Source organism: Nannospalax galili, unplaced genomic scaffold (genome assembly GCF_000622305.1).
Source record: "Nannospalax galili isolate Female #2095 unplaced genomic scaffold, S.galili_v1.0 scaffold769, whole genome shotgun sequence".
Classification (NCBI taxonomy): domain Eukaryota; kingdom Metazoa; phylum Chordata; class Mammalia; order Rodentia; family Spalacidae; genus Nannospalax; species Nannospalax galili.
In genome coordinates this window covers 175,522-190,371 of record NW_008360306.1, presented here as the reverse complement: position 1 = coordinate 190,371, position 14,850 = coordinate 175,522, and the positions used below count along the sequence as shown (strand labels likewise).

The following is a 14,850-nucleotide window of genomic DNA, read 5'->3' as shown; positions in this document are numbered from 1 at the left end:
CAGGATAGATGTCGGAAGCCCAGGCCAGTTCACACTCCAAGCTGAAGAGATTCAGTACAATGAAGATGCTAATAAAAGAACATGCAGCCTGCCCACACGGCTTGCCTACTCCTCCCGGCCACATCTCGGATGCACAGCCAGTTATCCCCATGGAGAGAAGCGGCACGTCTGAGCATCGGGTGCATGCAGCCACCGCCCACACACAGCACTGCTGTCTCTTCCAGCACGAAGCCAAGTTTGGGTTTTCCTTTTTTTCCAGCTTCTATTTTCTAGAAAAATTTACTCTGAAATCAACCTCTCTTCCTGATATATACATCTGCTTTATAATTACAGAGGCCCAGAGCATTAAAAGAGGGGACAGCACAAGACAGAGGAAAAGGGGAGGGGGTTGGCCAGCACCACTACGGCAAAGAGAACACGCTTGCTTAATAGATGACATTTGATCCGAAAATTATTTTACATGAAACATCCACATTCAAGCAAATGTGATAAAATGCAATCTTCCCAATGATGTGCCTATAAATAATCCACATAACTAAGGAAAATCCTTGAATAAAGCTATTAGCAGAATACTTAATAGCTAAAGAGAATGCAGTGTATACCTCCACCCTACAAAGCAGAACATAAATTAGTTAATCTAATCTCCGACGAGGCTCAAGTACAACCATCAAATCACCCATCTGTTCCCTTAGGAAGCCGACCCCTACCTGAGAAATCCATCACCAAATCATACATACTCTGAGATAGCCATGAGTAGAAGCTCAATGATAAAACAGGAGTCATCAAAATCAGCTCAGCTAAGGGCCACCTTAATTGTGGCCAACAGCACTAAAAATATATGTAGCCACAAAATGTAACACAGTGCAAGAGAATTTAAAAACCATCAGCATTCTGTTTCCAAAAATATACTGGCTTTTAAGATTGTACATTCTGAAATTTATGAACTAACCTTATAAGCCCACTTTAAAATACACAGCATTGCACATCACAAGCTCTTGGAAAAACCCAAAATGCTATTCTCCTAAAGTTTCAGACTCTGTCTAGCTCTAGGGTAACACACACACACACACACACACACACACACACACACACACACTCCACTTCCACTACCACCACCACCACCACCACCACCACCACCAGAACCACCACCACCGCTGGGTTCCAAATTAATGGAAATGTTTGCTTTAGAATGATTAATAGGCAGTTCAAAAGTAGTTTATCAAAAATCACATTACACATAAAAGCAGAGCCAGTTGCATGATTTTCAATGCAGTTTCTGGTGTCAGTGCTGCACTTTGTGGATTTAGTTGGCCTTCCCCCACTTCTCTAGTGAGTACAATCACCTAATCAATCCCCTCTAAATCCAGAGCTCATCCCTCTATTTCCTACCCTCCAACAATGATCACAGAGACCCTTTATAAAATGAGATTTGTCCACATTCTTACTCAAAATCCTTCCAGAGTTTCCCACTCCATGTAATCAGAGCCGAGTCCAGGCTCTGCCGACCTCAACTAGCACCATGCTGCCTGAGGATCCGGAAGCTCCAGCTACCCCAATGGGCTTTCTGCTTGCTGGGCGCCCACAGGCTGGTGGTCCTGGCCTTAAAGTCTGTCCTTCTCCACTCTGCCTAAAATAATCTTTCCATTTCTTGCTTAGAGCCAGCCCCCTGTCACTCTGTTAGAACACACTGTACGCGGGTAGGGATTTTTGCCTCCTTTTGTTCACTGTTGAATTCTTAGTGCCTAGAAAATGTTTGGCACATAGTAGGCACTCCAGTGTTTATTGAGTAGATGAACAAATGAATTAATGTTCACCTGCCCAGGATACTTGCTTCATGAAGAAAGGGATTCATGGCTACACCCGGCCTGTAGAACAGGGCTTGGCACCTCACAGGGGTTCAACATGAACTTGCACGTCAGTTCATGAGTGATCAGGTGTGTCACCTCAGGAAGTAACTCAGCCTTCCTGAACTCCTAGTGTTCAGCTCAGGGAGGTCTTCCTGAGACATCTAAACTGGAAGCCTCACTTGGTCCCCCATCCTTATTCTAATTTCCATGGCACCCTGGTCACCATTTGAATCTGCCTCTTGTATATGGCAGAGACCATATCTTGCATTTGTATCCACAAAGCCTACAACAGTGGATTTGTTAAGTCAGCAAATGAAAGAATGAAGGAATGGTGTGCAGGCGCCAGGCAACTGCAGTGACAAGGTCATCATGCAACAAAGGAATCCAAGATGAGAATGTGGTAGATCAGCACTGGCACAGAAGATTTCTATCCCCTATACCAGAGATGGCCATCATTGGTTCTGGGACAGCAGTGGCACAGGACACATACTCACCTATGGGGCAGGGTGGGGGGTAGAGGAGTCAAGCATCTAAGAGTAGGTGGGAGCAGGAAGCAACTCTGCTGGACACAGTTCATAGAACCTACTGGAACTGGATCTTGTCAGAAGCCCAGAGATGTTTTATGGAAAATATAGGTTTAACTGATGCATCATGGACTCCATTCAGAATAAAAAATTGGATGCAGATACCAGGACATCTGTCAGGCACCCCACATAGAACTGGGTTCTCTCAATGGGCAGAAACCAGCATGATGTCTTTATAAAGTGCAGGCAGGGAGGAAAGGAGAGCCAAAAGCACCCCAGTTCATCCTCACACATAAATAACAATAACCGATATAAAACGAACACCTGCTCTGCTCCAGGCGCTAACGTTAAGGGCTCCACACATCTCTGCAGGAAACCTATCAGATAGGCACTCTTACACCCCCTACATTGGAAATGAGTAAATTGAGGCTGAAAGACGTTAAATGCCTCATTCACACAACTGGCAAGGGGTGAATCCCAGATGTGAGCCCCTGCCTGTCTGATCCCAAAACTGGATTTTTAATGGATGTGCTACAGTTAGTGCCCCAAAAGAAAGAATGCTTTCACCAGCTCTGAAGCCAAAGGATGAAAACACTGGCCACTCTGCCCATGCGCAAGCTGGGTAAGCTTCAAATGTAACCCAGGCTTGGTGATCACACGCTTTCTTTTTTTCTTTTTTTTTTTTTTTTTTTCATGAATGAAAAAGCTGTATTTTTTTTAAGCAGGTTTTTTAACATATATTATGGAACAAGCTCTACACTGAACAGCTTTCTTATCTGTAACATCATGAACACATGCTGAGCTATTGGCAGTGCTTACTAAGCACCTAGAATCAAGCTGGGTACAGAATAGACTCTCCAGAGAGCTGCTCCTTCACCTTGACAGTTTAGACAAGTGTGCTGGTCCCACATGAACTAGTAAAGCCATCACTGTTAGAGGTTGAGTAGTGAAATTCAGAGATCTGGAGGTAACCAGATATGGGCCCAAGTTGATAAATCATTGTCTTCAAAGTAACTTCCCTGAGTCTGTGTTGTCATCTGTAAAGTGAGAGTGACAGCTACTTCAGAGAGCTATAGTGAGGCCATGAGGACTTAATGAGACAGTGCATGAAAAACCCTCAGAATAGAGGGTTCTGGACATACAGGGAAATAACCACTGTGCAGAAAGAACTGGCAGAATCCCTGGCCACTTTGGTCTAATTCAATTTGACTAAAGTTAGACCTGCCAGGGGCAAAGCATAGCACTGTTTGCAGCAAAAGAAGGAAGACACAGTCCTGTCCTCAGTGAGCCCTGGGCAGTTTGGCCAGACATAAGGAACAAGGAGGTGCGACTGAAAAGACAGGCTAAGGTCTTGGCACACCAAGCTTGAATGTCAAGTTCAGGAGAGGCCATTAATTCTGTACACACTGGGATGCTGCCACAGGTCTCAGCAAGAGAATTACATCATCCAGACCAGGCTTTGGAAGAATTCCACCCATGTGGAGAATGAATCAAAGCCAGGAACCAGAGGTAGAGGGTGTGTCTGGGAAACTACTGCACCAGTCCAAGCAAAATTCCACTAGGGGTGATAAGGACCAAACAATGGGCAGATACAAGGATCATCAAGAGATACAACTCAGAGGGCTTGCCAAACAATGGCAGGAGAGGCAGAAGAGTGCTTAAGTTGACACCATTTTCTTGCCTAGAAGTTACCCTAGAAAGTGGCCGTTTCTAACGTGAGGAAGGCGGCCAGGGAGAAGTAGAGGGTCAAGTCAAGGAACTGAAAGAGATTGTACAGTTCTGTCCTCAATGAGTCCTGGGCAGTTTGGCCAGACAAAAGGAACAAGGAGGTGAGACTGAAAAGACACCAAGCTTGAATGTCAAGTTCAGGAGAGGCAGACTGGGGCCTGAAACAAGGAATGTGGTTACAAAAGTATGACAGCGGCAGTCACAGAGGTGGGAGGAAACCAAGTGCCCATAACACAGAGGAGAAGAGTAGAAAGCTGTCCAGAAATGGGGTAATTAATGGTATGCACAGCAAGGTGGAAATCACTGTCTCTGCTGATTGGGGGAAGACAGCAGTTTCTGAGATGGTCCTTGTCGGAGTGAAAAAAAGAGACACTAAGCATACATGATTCTTTCAAAAGATTTGTCAGAAGAGGTCAGGAGATGAAAGCAAAGAGAGCCCTGAGGCATTCACTCAGGCAAAGGAAAAGGTGCCAACCCGGTGCCAAGCTTGGGAACATGTAGCCCCATTTCGTCAGTGACTATCTTCTTAAGGGATCTGAGGCAACCATGCAAATTAGCATGCGCAGGCCAGCAAAATACACATTTGACGGATCTTTTGGGAACCTAATTCTCAGGACTGAGATAGGAGTTTGGATTTGAGTTCCTAAAGGTATCTTTAAGGCAAGTGAGAAGGCAACAGAATGGTCCTGCCAGGGCTGTGAGGCAGGCACGCACTCAGAGTCTAAACAGAGAACAGAATAAGGAAAGAAGAACAAGATGTGCTTAACTAAAGAGAGAAGAAATTGAATGGAGAGAAGAGAAAACCCAAGACAACACCCAGGGGCAAGTGCTCAATCACGATCCCCGTAACAGTGAAAGACAAACACGACCAGGCACTTGAGGGCAGTTACCATTAGCTCACTTGAATACAGTGATGTGTGCCTTCGGGAACAAGAGAAGAGGCTGTCATTGTTGCTGACTATTTAAAAAAAATCAAATCACAGATGAGATTCTTTTCAACAGGGATATGGATGGCAAGCACAATATCAAAGGGCTTTTGGCTGGATGTGGAAGGAAGCTTTTTCCTTTCTTCATGTGTTTATGTATGTGTGAGCATGCACATGTTCACTTGTGTGACTGCTGGTACATGGTTCCACAGCATGTTGTGGTGGTCAGAGGACAACCTCAGGTGTTGGTCCTCGCCTTCTACCTTGTTTGAGACAGGGTCAATTGCTGTTTACCACACTGTGTAGGCCAGGCTAGCCCAAAAGCTTCCAGGGACTCTCCTGTCTCTGCCTCCCAGCTCACTATAGGAGTGCTGGGATTAGACACATGTAACCACTCCAGCTTTTCATGGGTTCTGGGGGAAAACAATTTTTTTTGAGACAGGGTCCCACTATGTAACACTGGCTAACCTGGAACTCGATATGTAGACCAAGATGGCCTTGAACTCACAGAGCTCTGCCTGCCTCTGCCTTCTGAGTGCTGGGATTAAAGGCATGGGCCACCATGTCTGGTGGAAACAAATTTTTAAAAGATTCCTCCAACTCCTAAGTAGTCAATAAAAGGAAGAAAAACCTGTGTGGAATTCAGCCTCTTGCTGCAATAAACCACAGCTAGATGAACAGCAACTGGAAGAACAAAAGGAAAATTTGAAGAAACATTGCAGGGTCGTCAAAAAACTTGACATTTGCAGCCATGAAAATTATCTGGCTGGGCATGGTGGCATACACCTGTAATCTCAGCACTCAGGAGACTGAGGCAGAATTGGGAGTTTGAGACTATCTGGCTTCATAGGCAGATACTATAATTTAATAAAGCAAAAGGGACTGGAGGGACGGTGCAGCAGTCAGGAGCACTTGCTGCTCTTTCAGAGAACTGAAGTTCAGTTCCCAACCCACACTGGGAAGCTCACAACTGCCTGTAACTCCAGCTCCATGGAATCTGAAGCCCTCTTTTGGCCTCCAAGGGCACCTGAACACATATAGCAGACATACCACACACACACACACACACACACACACACACACACACACACACACACATAATAAATCTTTTTTTTTTTTAAAGGAATTAGAAGAGCCTGTCCAAATTGTTATTGTGCATCTCATGGACAATCAGCCTGAAAATATGATAAAGGTCAAGGTCAATGTAATTTCCTGTCTTCACTGAGCAAATGGGTATTGGGAAGAAAGGATATATATGTCTGTGATGATGTGTGTGTGCACATGCACAGGCATGCGCACACATACATACCACTAACAGTCTCTAAAGGAGAAGCCTGAGATCTATACACCCCATCTACTCAAACCCACAGAGGCTGAAACAACAACCAAGATTTTGACCTGCTTGCTACTTCTCATCACACTCACCCCAATGTCACAGCTTTTCATTGCCCACAATAGCTTACACTTCTGACGAGCTTGTGAATCTGGGCACCATCCCCACATTTCCTCATTTCTTCTACCTATGGCTTTTATACAGCACTGCATAGCACAGTGGTCAAGAGACTCTGAAAGTCCACATCACCTGGGCTCAAATCCTAGCTAAAACGCTCAGAGATGCATCATCTTGGGCAATATTTTTTCAGGATGCCTCAGTTTCTTCACATGTAAAATGAGAATGATTATCATTCCTTTCTCTTGGGGTACTGTGTCGTTTACATGAGTTCATCTGTGTGCAGTGCTTGAACAGAGTCTGGTAGAGAATTGGTCACCCTATAAGGATGGGCTGTTGTTAACCCTCTGACCCCTTGAAATTCTCTCTACCTTCCTCTCCACTGATCCAAATCCACTATCTTTTAGAGTTAGCCCTTGAGGCTGGAGAGATGGCTTAGTGGTTAGGAGTAATGGCTGCTCTTATAAAGGACCCAGGTATGGTTCCCAGCACCACAGAGCAGCTAGCAACCATTCATAACTCCAGTTCCAGCAACTCCAACACCCTCTCCTAGCCTCCACAGGAATCGCATGCACATGTTCATTTATATACACGCAGGCAAAATACCCACACACATAAAAAATAAATAAATTTAAAGAGCTGACTCAAAAAGTTCACCTTTCATTAGTATACAGATAATCTCATTTCCAGCATGTATATTTACTGAAGGCCCACTTCTTCTTGTGTCTAGGAGGATGACAATAAATCAAGCATAGCTCCACCCTGGAGACCCCAGCCTGCATGGGGGAATGGGCAGACTGTCCAAGAAAGAACATCACTGTTTGGCAAAAACCATGAACTGGCACTACTCAGGAAATCCTCTCCTGAGACTGCCTTACTCACCTGACTTTTTTAAAGCATTTGGAAGTCCAGTATCTTGAGCTATTCTGCAACTTAGGTGCCTGCTCTATGTTCTGTGAAGTGTTACAACAAATCTGCTTCAATGTATTCAGCTTGATGGAACAGTGCCCATTCTGGGACTTAATCTTGCAATTCTGTCCCCCAATCTACTTCTCTCCAACAATTTGTGTGGTTGGCCAGGACGTTTAAGCATTTCCAAGGCCTAGGGAACTGAGTTTGGGGTCTGGTGTGGCTATGAGCTACCTAATTATTGATGAGTCCTTTCCATAGCCTCTTGGCATGTACAGAAGGATACAACATAAATACAGATGGTGTATTGGAAATAGCCAAAATATGGGGCTGAAGAGATGGCTCAGTGGTTAAGAACACTGGCTGTTCCTGCAAAAGACCCAGGCTTAAATCCAAACACCCACATGGCAGATAACCACTGTCTGTAACTCCAGTTCTAGGGGATCCGAAGGCCTCTTCTGTCCTCCACGGGCATTGCACAACACAGCTGCACTTACATACATACAGGCAATACAAGCATACACATAAAAAAATAATAAATAATAAAAGAAATTGCAAAAACACAACCAGGGAACATTTATTAAGTCTTGTACATGTGCCAAGTATTAGAGTAAGTACTTTATATATTCCATTCCATCCTCCCAGCAGCCATATAGAAAGATACCTCCATTACCACCTTGCCACTGAGGAAACTAATGTGCAAAGAAGTCCTAACCAAGCAAGGAAAAGGCACTGAAAACAGGTCACCTACAAATTTGGGAAAGCCATGGTGGCAGTCACTCCTCACTTCTCCACCAGGTCTGAATGGCTGGCTCCATCCCTATATCTTCAGATCCTCCCAAAAGACAGTTAGATGCCCAGTGGCAAAGGAAGAAAGAGCTTCCTTCCTAAGGCAGCCCACCCAGACCCCAGACCTACAAATCCAGTCTCATCAATATCATTTACCATCATCTCCAAGATTCCCAACTTTCCAAAAGCAGAAAACAAGTGAGTGTGAAAATAACACAAGACATAAATCTAGTTGATTTCTGCCTTCGAGAGTTTATGCTGGAGGCTTCCAGAAATGCCTGTTTCAGCCAGTGCTTGAATGAGGCAGTGCTTCAATCTAGAAAGAAGAAGGAAGGACTTAAAGAAATGTACCCCATGCTGACAGGGAAGGGAAGATTCCTGGGATCCACTTTATTTTTAGACCTTTCACATACTGATTTCTGGTACTACCCTACTATTGTAAAGTTCAAGCAAACAGAGGCTCAGGGGAACACATAAGGCATTTAAAGCAGGAGGATTTGGTTTGGATTATTGGGTATTGGGTACTGGGTTAAAAAGGAAAAGAGCTGAGCTGGAGATGTAGTTCAATGGTCAATGTTAGAGTGCTTGCTTAGCACTCACAAGTGCCCTAGGTTCAACCCCTAGCCCCACAGGGGGAAAAAAAAAGTCACCATGTAGATGCTCTCCAAAGCTAACTTCACTATAATTTCTACCGCAAGGGCAAGCAGTCAAACCTGGTTCTCACCAAGCTCCCTGCTCTCAACCTGAGCAACAAGGAACTCCCTACACCTCATTCACTGAAATGCTGAGATCAGGCTTCTAACTAAACCTAAAATAATGACACGCTCAACAGCTGGCTTAAAAATAGTCTGGGCCCCTCCTGCAAGAAGGAAAAAGATACTAAAAAGTGAGGCGCAACCACAAAAATCATTCTCCCGGCCAGAATCTCCATGAAAATTCCTAGTTCAATCAGCCCTACCACTGAACATTTCATTCTGTTCACTGGTAACAAATCTGGGGTCAATTTTCTAACGCTACAAGCTGCTGCAGTTTCCTTGGTGGTGAGAAGCTGTAGTAACAGCAGTGTAAATAAAAACCTGTGCTGGTAAAAAGAGGGAGTGTGAGAAAAGGAGGATGTCTGAGGTCACTGGAGGGCAGAGGTGGCACCCAGAGAAGATGCCGCCCCCTGCAAATGAACCTGTAAATATATGTCCAGAACACTGCAGGAGCTGCTCAGTACTTTCATCACTGTATCTCTTTTATTGACTTTCCAATTCATTATGATCCAACATACCCAGGGTCGCCTACATCCAACAGGTGGGCAGAATTTCTAAAATGATGCTGTAGGTTTGGCTCATCTAGCAGCCCTTGGTAAATAAAGTAGCCAAGCCCGACAGTTATGTCTCTAACGAGATGCAAGAGAAAAAAAAAAAAATCTTTTCTTATTCAAATCCTGAATTGCCATGGAAAAGGCATTAACTCCCCCCAAAATAAGACTACTTCAATTCCACCTTCCAGATAACAAATACATGGTTTTGTTATAAAGGCTTTTATTTTTATGAGGATCTTATTAAATATTCTGTTGGGGCAAGAATGGAAGCTCATTTGATACATTAGAGAGATATTTTGAATAGCCAAAGGTGAAACAGCAAACCTCCAAATTCAGAAAGCAACATAAACACCTTCTGGGGGAAAGGCTCATGAGTAAATTCAACAAATATTTATCCAGTGCCTGGGCCTTAATGCTGAGAGGTCCCCCGAACAGAGCTCTTTTTACTCAGCTTTCTGAGAACCAGAAAGATACAATTAGAGTCTTCCTGAAAAATAAGCAATTAATCACACACTGCTACACATTAATCCTGCTCAGCTCCTCCACATCCTTCTCCCTTTCCCCTAAAACCTGACTCCCCATGGTCCTCCCAGGGTTTCCAGATCACTGATCAACACCCCCAGAAAGCTTTCTTCTAACCTCTCGGCCCACTGCTAACTAGAACAGCTATTCACTACACATCTCCTCCCAGTTCGACTTGTGACCTTCAGTGTGCTGAGTGTGTCAAGGTTACACTGCCCACTAACCAGGCATCCTTCTCCGTCTGGCCCTCCACTCCTGCCTGGATCGTTGACACCAACACTGAACCTCCTAGCACTACTTAGCCCATTGCAAACCTAGCTGATGGCACATTCAACAGCTAGTTAGACTGCTGCCTCCCCTACCATCTTCCACGTTGCTTTGGGTAGTAGAGCAGATCAGCAAGAAAGGCATATCTAATAATGCCAACATCCACATAAATTTTAAACACAGACCTCGAGCAAGGTTATAAAGAAAGCTCACCTCAGCATCTTCCAATGTAAAAACCTCTCTCAATTTCAATCACAGCCCACAGCCTAGTTTATGTTAAATGCCCAGTTCCCCCATAATAATCTGAGATCTTTTTAGGAACCTTTCTGCCCAAATTGCACCTGTGGGAAGACACCATCCAGGAAACAGTATGACATCCCTTGAAACCGATGCCTAAGCTTCAAACACAACAAATAAGTAATGAATGCTACCAAGGAGGAAAAAATCTGCCCTTCTCCTAAGTGGAGAACAACTAATCCCCCAACATTGCCCCCAAGAGCCTCAGAGTGAGGAAGCCAGAGTGTCTGGGGAATAACACAGTTGGGCCAAGACCTTCCTGGGGGAACATGCTCCCCTGAAAACAGAATGTCATGGAGCTCCTACATCTCAAGGCTACTGCATTTTACAGGGATTCTAGAAGCCTGGAAACCAGGACCCTCCAACCCAAGCAATGTACTTCACCAGCTTTTATGGGAATGCAGAAAGCTACTAGGTCAAGAGGCTCACAGTGGGATTTAGATTTCCATTTCCAGTCTCCTAGTTTGTTTAGAGGTTCTGACCCCCTCCCATGAAGCTCAGATTCTGTGAATCAGTGGAGGCTGCATCATACTCCTCCTGGCGGCTCCCAGTATCGGGGCTTCCACCGGCAGCCAGTGCCCTCCCGTCTCAGAGCAGCTCAGCTGCCAGATTCCTGATCTTGCAGCATACTTGGGGAGAAGCCGAGCATCATTTCCCAGTTAGAGCTCAGGTTCAGCCACTTGCAGCTCAGTTAAACCCATCGGGAAACCTTTAGCTCATAAGATACAGTGTTTAGGAGTCTTCCTGTACAGCCAAGATACCAACCATCCACCCACTTGATACAGACAGATACACAGATGGCTAGATGGGCAGCTCCATTTAACTCTTATATGGTTCCCCTTTGACCACAGACCTGCACTGCTAGAAATTTCCCACTTCCTCCTCCCTCTAAAGAAAACCAAAGACAGGGAAAACTAACCGAAAGTACCTAGCTGGCAAATAGAACGCCACGGGCAGAACAGGTACCTTACGTGCCATGCAAAATAAGAACACTAGCAGTCTAGCCCCAGAAGCCCCAAACAGGTACACTGCTTTCCAAACACAGGCAGATCAGAGGCTTCCCTCCACCGCACTCCCCCACCTCCCACCACCACTGCCACCACCACCACCACCTTTGGCCAGGCATCCATGCAGGTCCCTTAGAAAGTCAAATTTTCACTTACTCAGCTCTACCAAGAATCCCTAGTGCTTTGCTGTATGAAAACCCCACAAACGGCAGTTCTTCGCCCGAGAAACCCGAGGGGCTCAGCTGGCACGGAGAGGATGAAACCCACGAATTCTTCTCTGGTTCATCAAAATTGGAAGTGTCATCATCAGACTTGAGGGTAGGAACGAAAGGAGGAGGAGCTGGTTAAAGAAAAACAAGAAGAGGGGGGAGAGAGAAAAATTCAGATGGATTCCACACTGTTGCGGAGAAAAGCATCTTACTCCTTCAGCGTTGGCGACAGCACTGCAGCGCCTGCTTTCAATCTAGCTCCTCCACAGGCAGACCCAGCCTCGCTCCTACAGCAACAAGAGATTAACCCCTTCTCTGCCAACATGGCCACCAACCCGCAGACAGCCTGACTCCCCCAGCAGGGGGAAAGTGAAGGATAAACTCAAACAGGTCACTTGGTCCAACAGAAGCACTTGGGCAACTCACTGGAGCATCTCCTTCCTGATGTTTCCAGAAGGTTTCTGTGAGGCATCAGCTGGCTACTGCCAGGATGCCAGACAACCTATTTAGCTCCTCTTCCAGACAGGTCTAAATAATTAATAGTTAGCGATAATCATCACAATCAGAAGGAATATCTATGTCTCAAGTGGATTAGCCAGAATGGGAGGAAGTAATAAGATTTGGGAGGTTCTGGAACTCATGTTAGGCTACCACTGCAGTCTAGTTCATTCATATCCGGATGAGTCTACTTGGAGATCTTATTAACCACTTTTTTTTAGTTCATTATTCCCAGCACAATTGTGCCCATTGAACCCACTGCAGTTTAATCAGTATAATGAAACACCAGCCAAATAAAGTTCCTCCTGATGATTTATAGCCCCTCTCACAGACTGGGGGCTGGGGAGGGGTGCATAGAGACCCACAGATGCACATCTGCAGCAGGGTTCCTACCTCCTTAAGGCATGACTCCAGGTTAGGAGGGCATCACATCCTTTCTGCTGCCTGCCGACCTACTAAACTCTTTCACTCGGATACATGGACAACTGTCCATCAGTCACCAGGGGGCTGCCCATCCTCGGGGACTCCCGGGGGCATCTCCAGTCAGAAGCGTTACCATGACTGCAGGCTGAGGAGTCCGAGGTGGTCCAGCCGGGAGGAAGTTGGCAAGCCAGCATCACATCCCCCGCAGTGCAGGCTGCATGCTCCCCACTCCGTGGTGGTGAGTGTTCTGGCTATAACCCCACCTGGCCACCTGCATGGCAGGGGCCAGTGCTGATCTGAGTGACAGAGCAGCATGAGTCACTGCTCGCTAGAGCTCCCCCTAGGACAGTTGTCACAGCCCTTCACAGCCCAGACTTTTTTTTTTTTAACTCCTTGTTTTCTGGACAAAGTTCTGTGCTGGATATGAGCAGCAGTCTGTTTTGAGCTTACAGACTCAAAAGAATCTGGCTGTTTCTAAAGCTCTTCCAAGGACAACAGTCGAAGCCGTAAAGAGAAAGAACTGAAGTGGAGGAGGGATGAGGAAGAGAGAGAGCTGCAGTCAGAGGGGTAGCTGTTCTGGGCAATGCGAAGGAACGTTCTCCGAGCTTCAGGTGCACTGAGGTGAGGTAGAATCAAAAATGGGAGGAAGATCAAAAATGCAAAATGTGCACTACCAGAAAATTATTTAACACCTCCAAGCTCTCTCAGGAGAATTTAAATCTTCCCTGTTAATGTCAGAAGCTACTTGCTTAATGCTTTTAAAAAGTAGCTGATGGAAAGAAAATTTAGATTGAAAGCATCAGTTCACAGCCCATGTACACATCCAGCAACGCAGGCTCAAACTCGATCTGATTTCAACCACCTAATACCTTTTTGAAGGTAAAAAAATTTCAATGGAAATTACAATCCATAAGCATCAAAAAGACTTTTCCATCCCAAAATAAGGAAGTGCAGATAAAGACAAGAAAGTTACAGGCAGAGATCTGCAAAATGATCCTGAAGTTGAAGCATGACGAAGGGCAATATGGCTCAGAATCTGAACCCAAGTCCAGCTGTTTCCCACTCACAGCTGTGTGACACTAGGAAAGCCACTTAACCTGAATAATCCTCAGATGCAATATGGGAATAACTACCTCAAAAGGCTGTTGGGAGGTGTTTCGTCTGTTTGTTTGGTTTGGTTTTTAAATCAAGACTCCCTATGCAGACTGGCCTCGAATTTATAATCCTCCTGCCTTCAGCTCCTGAGCACTAGGATTACAGGTATGCTACACCACATCCGTTTGTTGGGAGGTTTAAATTTTAAAAATGCATATAAAGTGCTTAGCATAGTTCTTCACATACAGTAAACACTCCCATAAAGATTACCTGTTACTGTTATTATTATTGCACACACAAAGTGCATGTTTATGACAGATCTTAGAGTTATTAGAGTCTAGTGAGATACAGCTGAATCTGTATTTAATTTCAGCTTACAGACTCGGACACAGATACACCAAGGTGAATGTTTATGTGAATTCTAACATAGCATTTAATTCCTAGCAGTTTAATTTCCTTTCCACTATATACTAATTTATCTTTAGGAGACTAAAATAGAATTCCATTTCTGCATGAGGAGTGTGATTAATAGAAGATAGGAGCCACCCTGGGTGAAATCATTATGATTTTTGAATTTCTGTACTATAAGACTCATCTATAAAACTCTGCCATGCTAAAAGCCAGCATGATGTGGTCAAGATTAGAAAAAAGGGGCTGGAGAGATGGCTCAGCAGTTAAAAGCACTCTGCTCTTGCAGAGGACACAGGTTCGGTTCCCATCACCCACATGGCAGCTAACAACTGTCCTTAACTCCAGTTCCGGGGGATCCGACGCCACCTTCTGACTTCCGCAGGCATTGCACAACATGAGTGCATGTACATATATGTGGGCAATACATTCATACACATAAAATAAAAATAATAAATAAAAGATTTTTTAAAAAAGAACAATCTAAGCCGGGCGTGGTGGCGCACACCTTTAATCCCAGCACTTGGGAGGCAGAGTCAGGTGGATCTCTGTGAGTTCAAGGCCAGCCTGGTGTGAGTTCCAAGTTCCAGGACAGCTGGGGCTATAAGGAGACCCTGTCTCAAAAAGACCAAAAAAAAAAAA

At 45.0% G+C, this 14,850-nt stretch overlaps 1 protein-coding gene across 10 annotated transcripts in view; it reads right to left on the bottom strand.

Moving 5' to 3' along the window:
• Positions 1 to 14,850, bottom strand: part of Cit (citron rho-interacting serine/threonine kinase) — a 190,177-nt gene that overhangs the window by 99,815 nt on the left and 75,512 nt on the right. For all 10 annotated transcript variants that reach the window (XM_029559280.1, XM_029559281.1, XM_029559284.1 and 7 more), the window contains one exon: positions 11,732 to 11,915. In XM_029559280.1, coding sequence (XP_029415140.1) covers positions 11,732 to 11,915 — 184 coding nt within the window. The remainder of the gene's footprint in view (positions 1 to 11,731; positions 11,916 to 14,850) is intronic.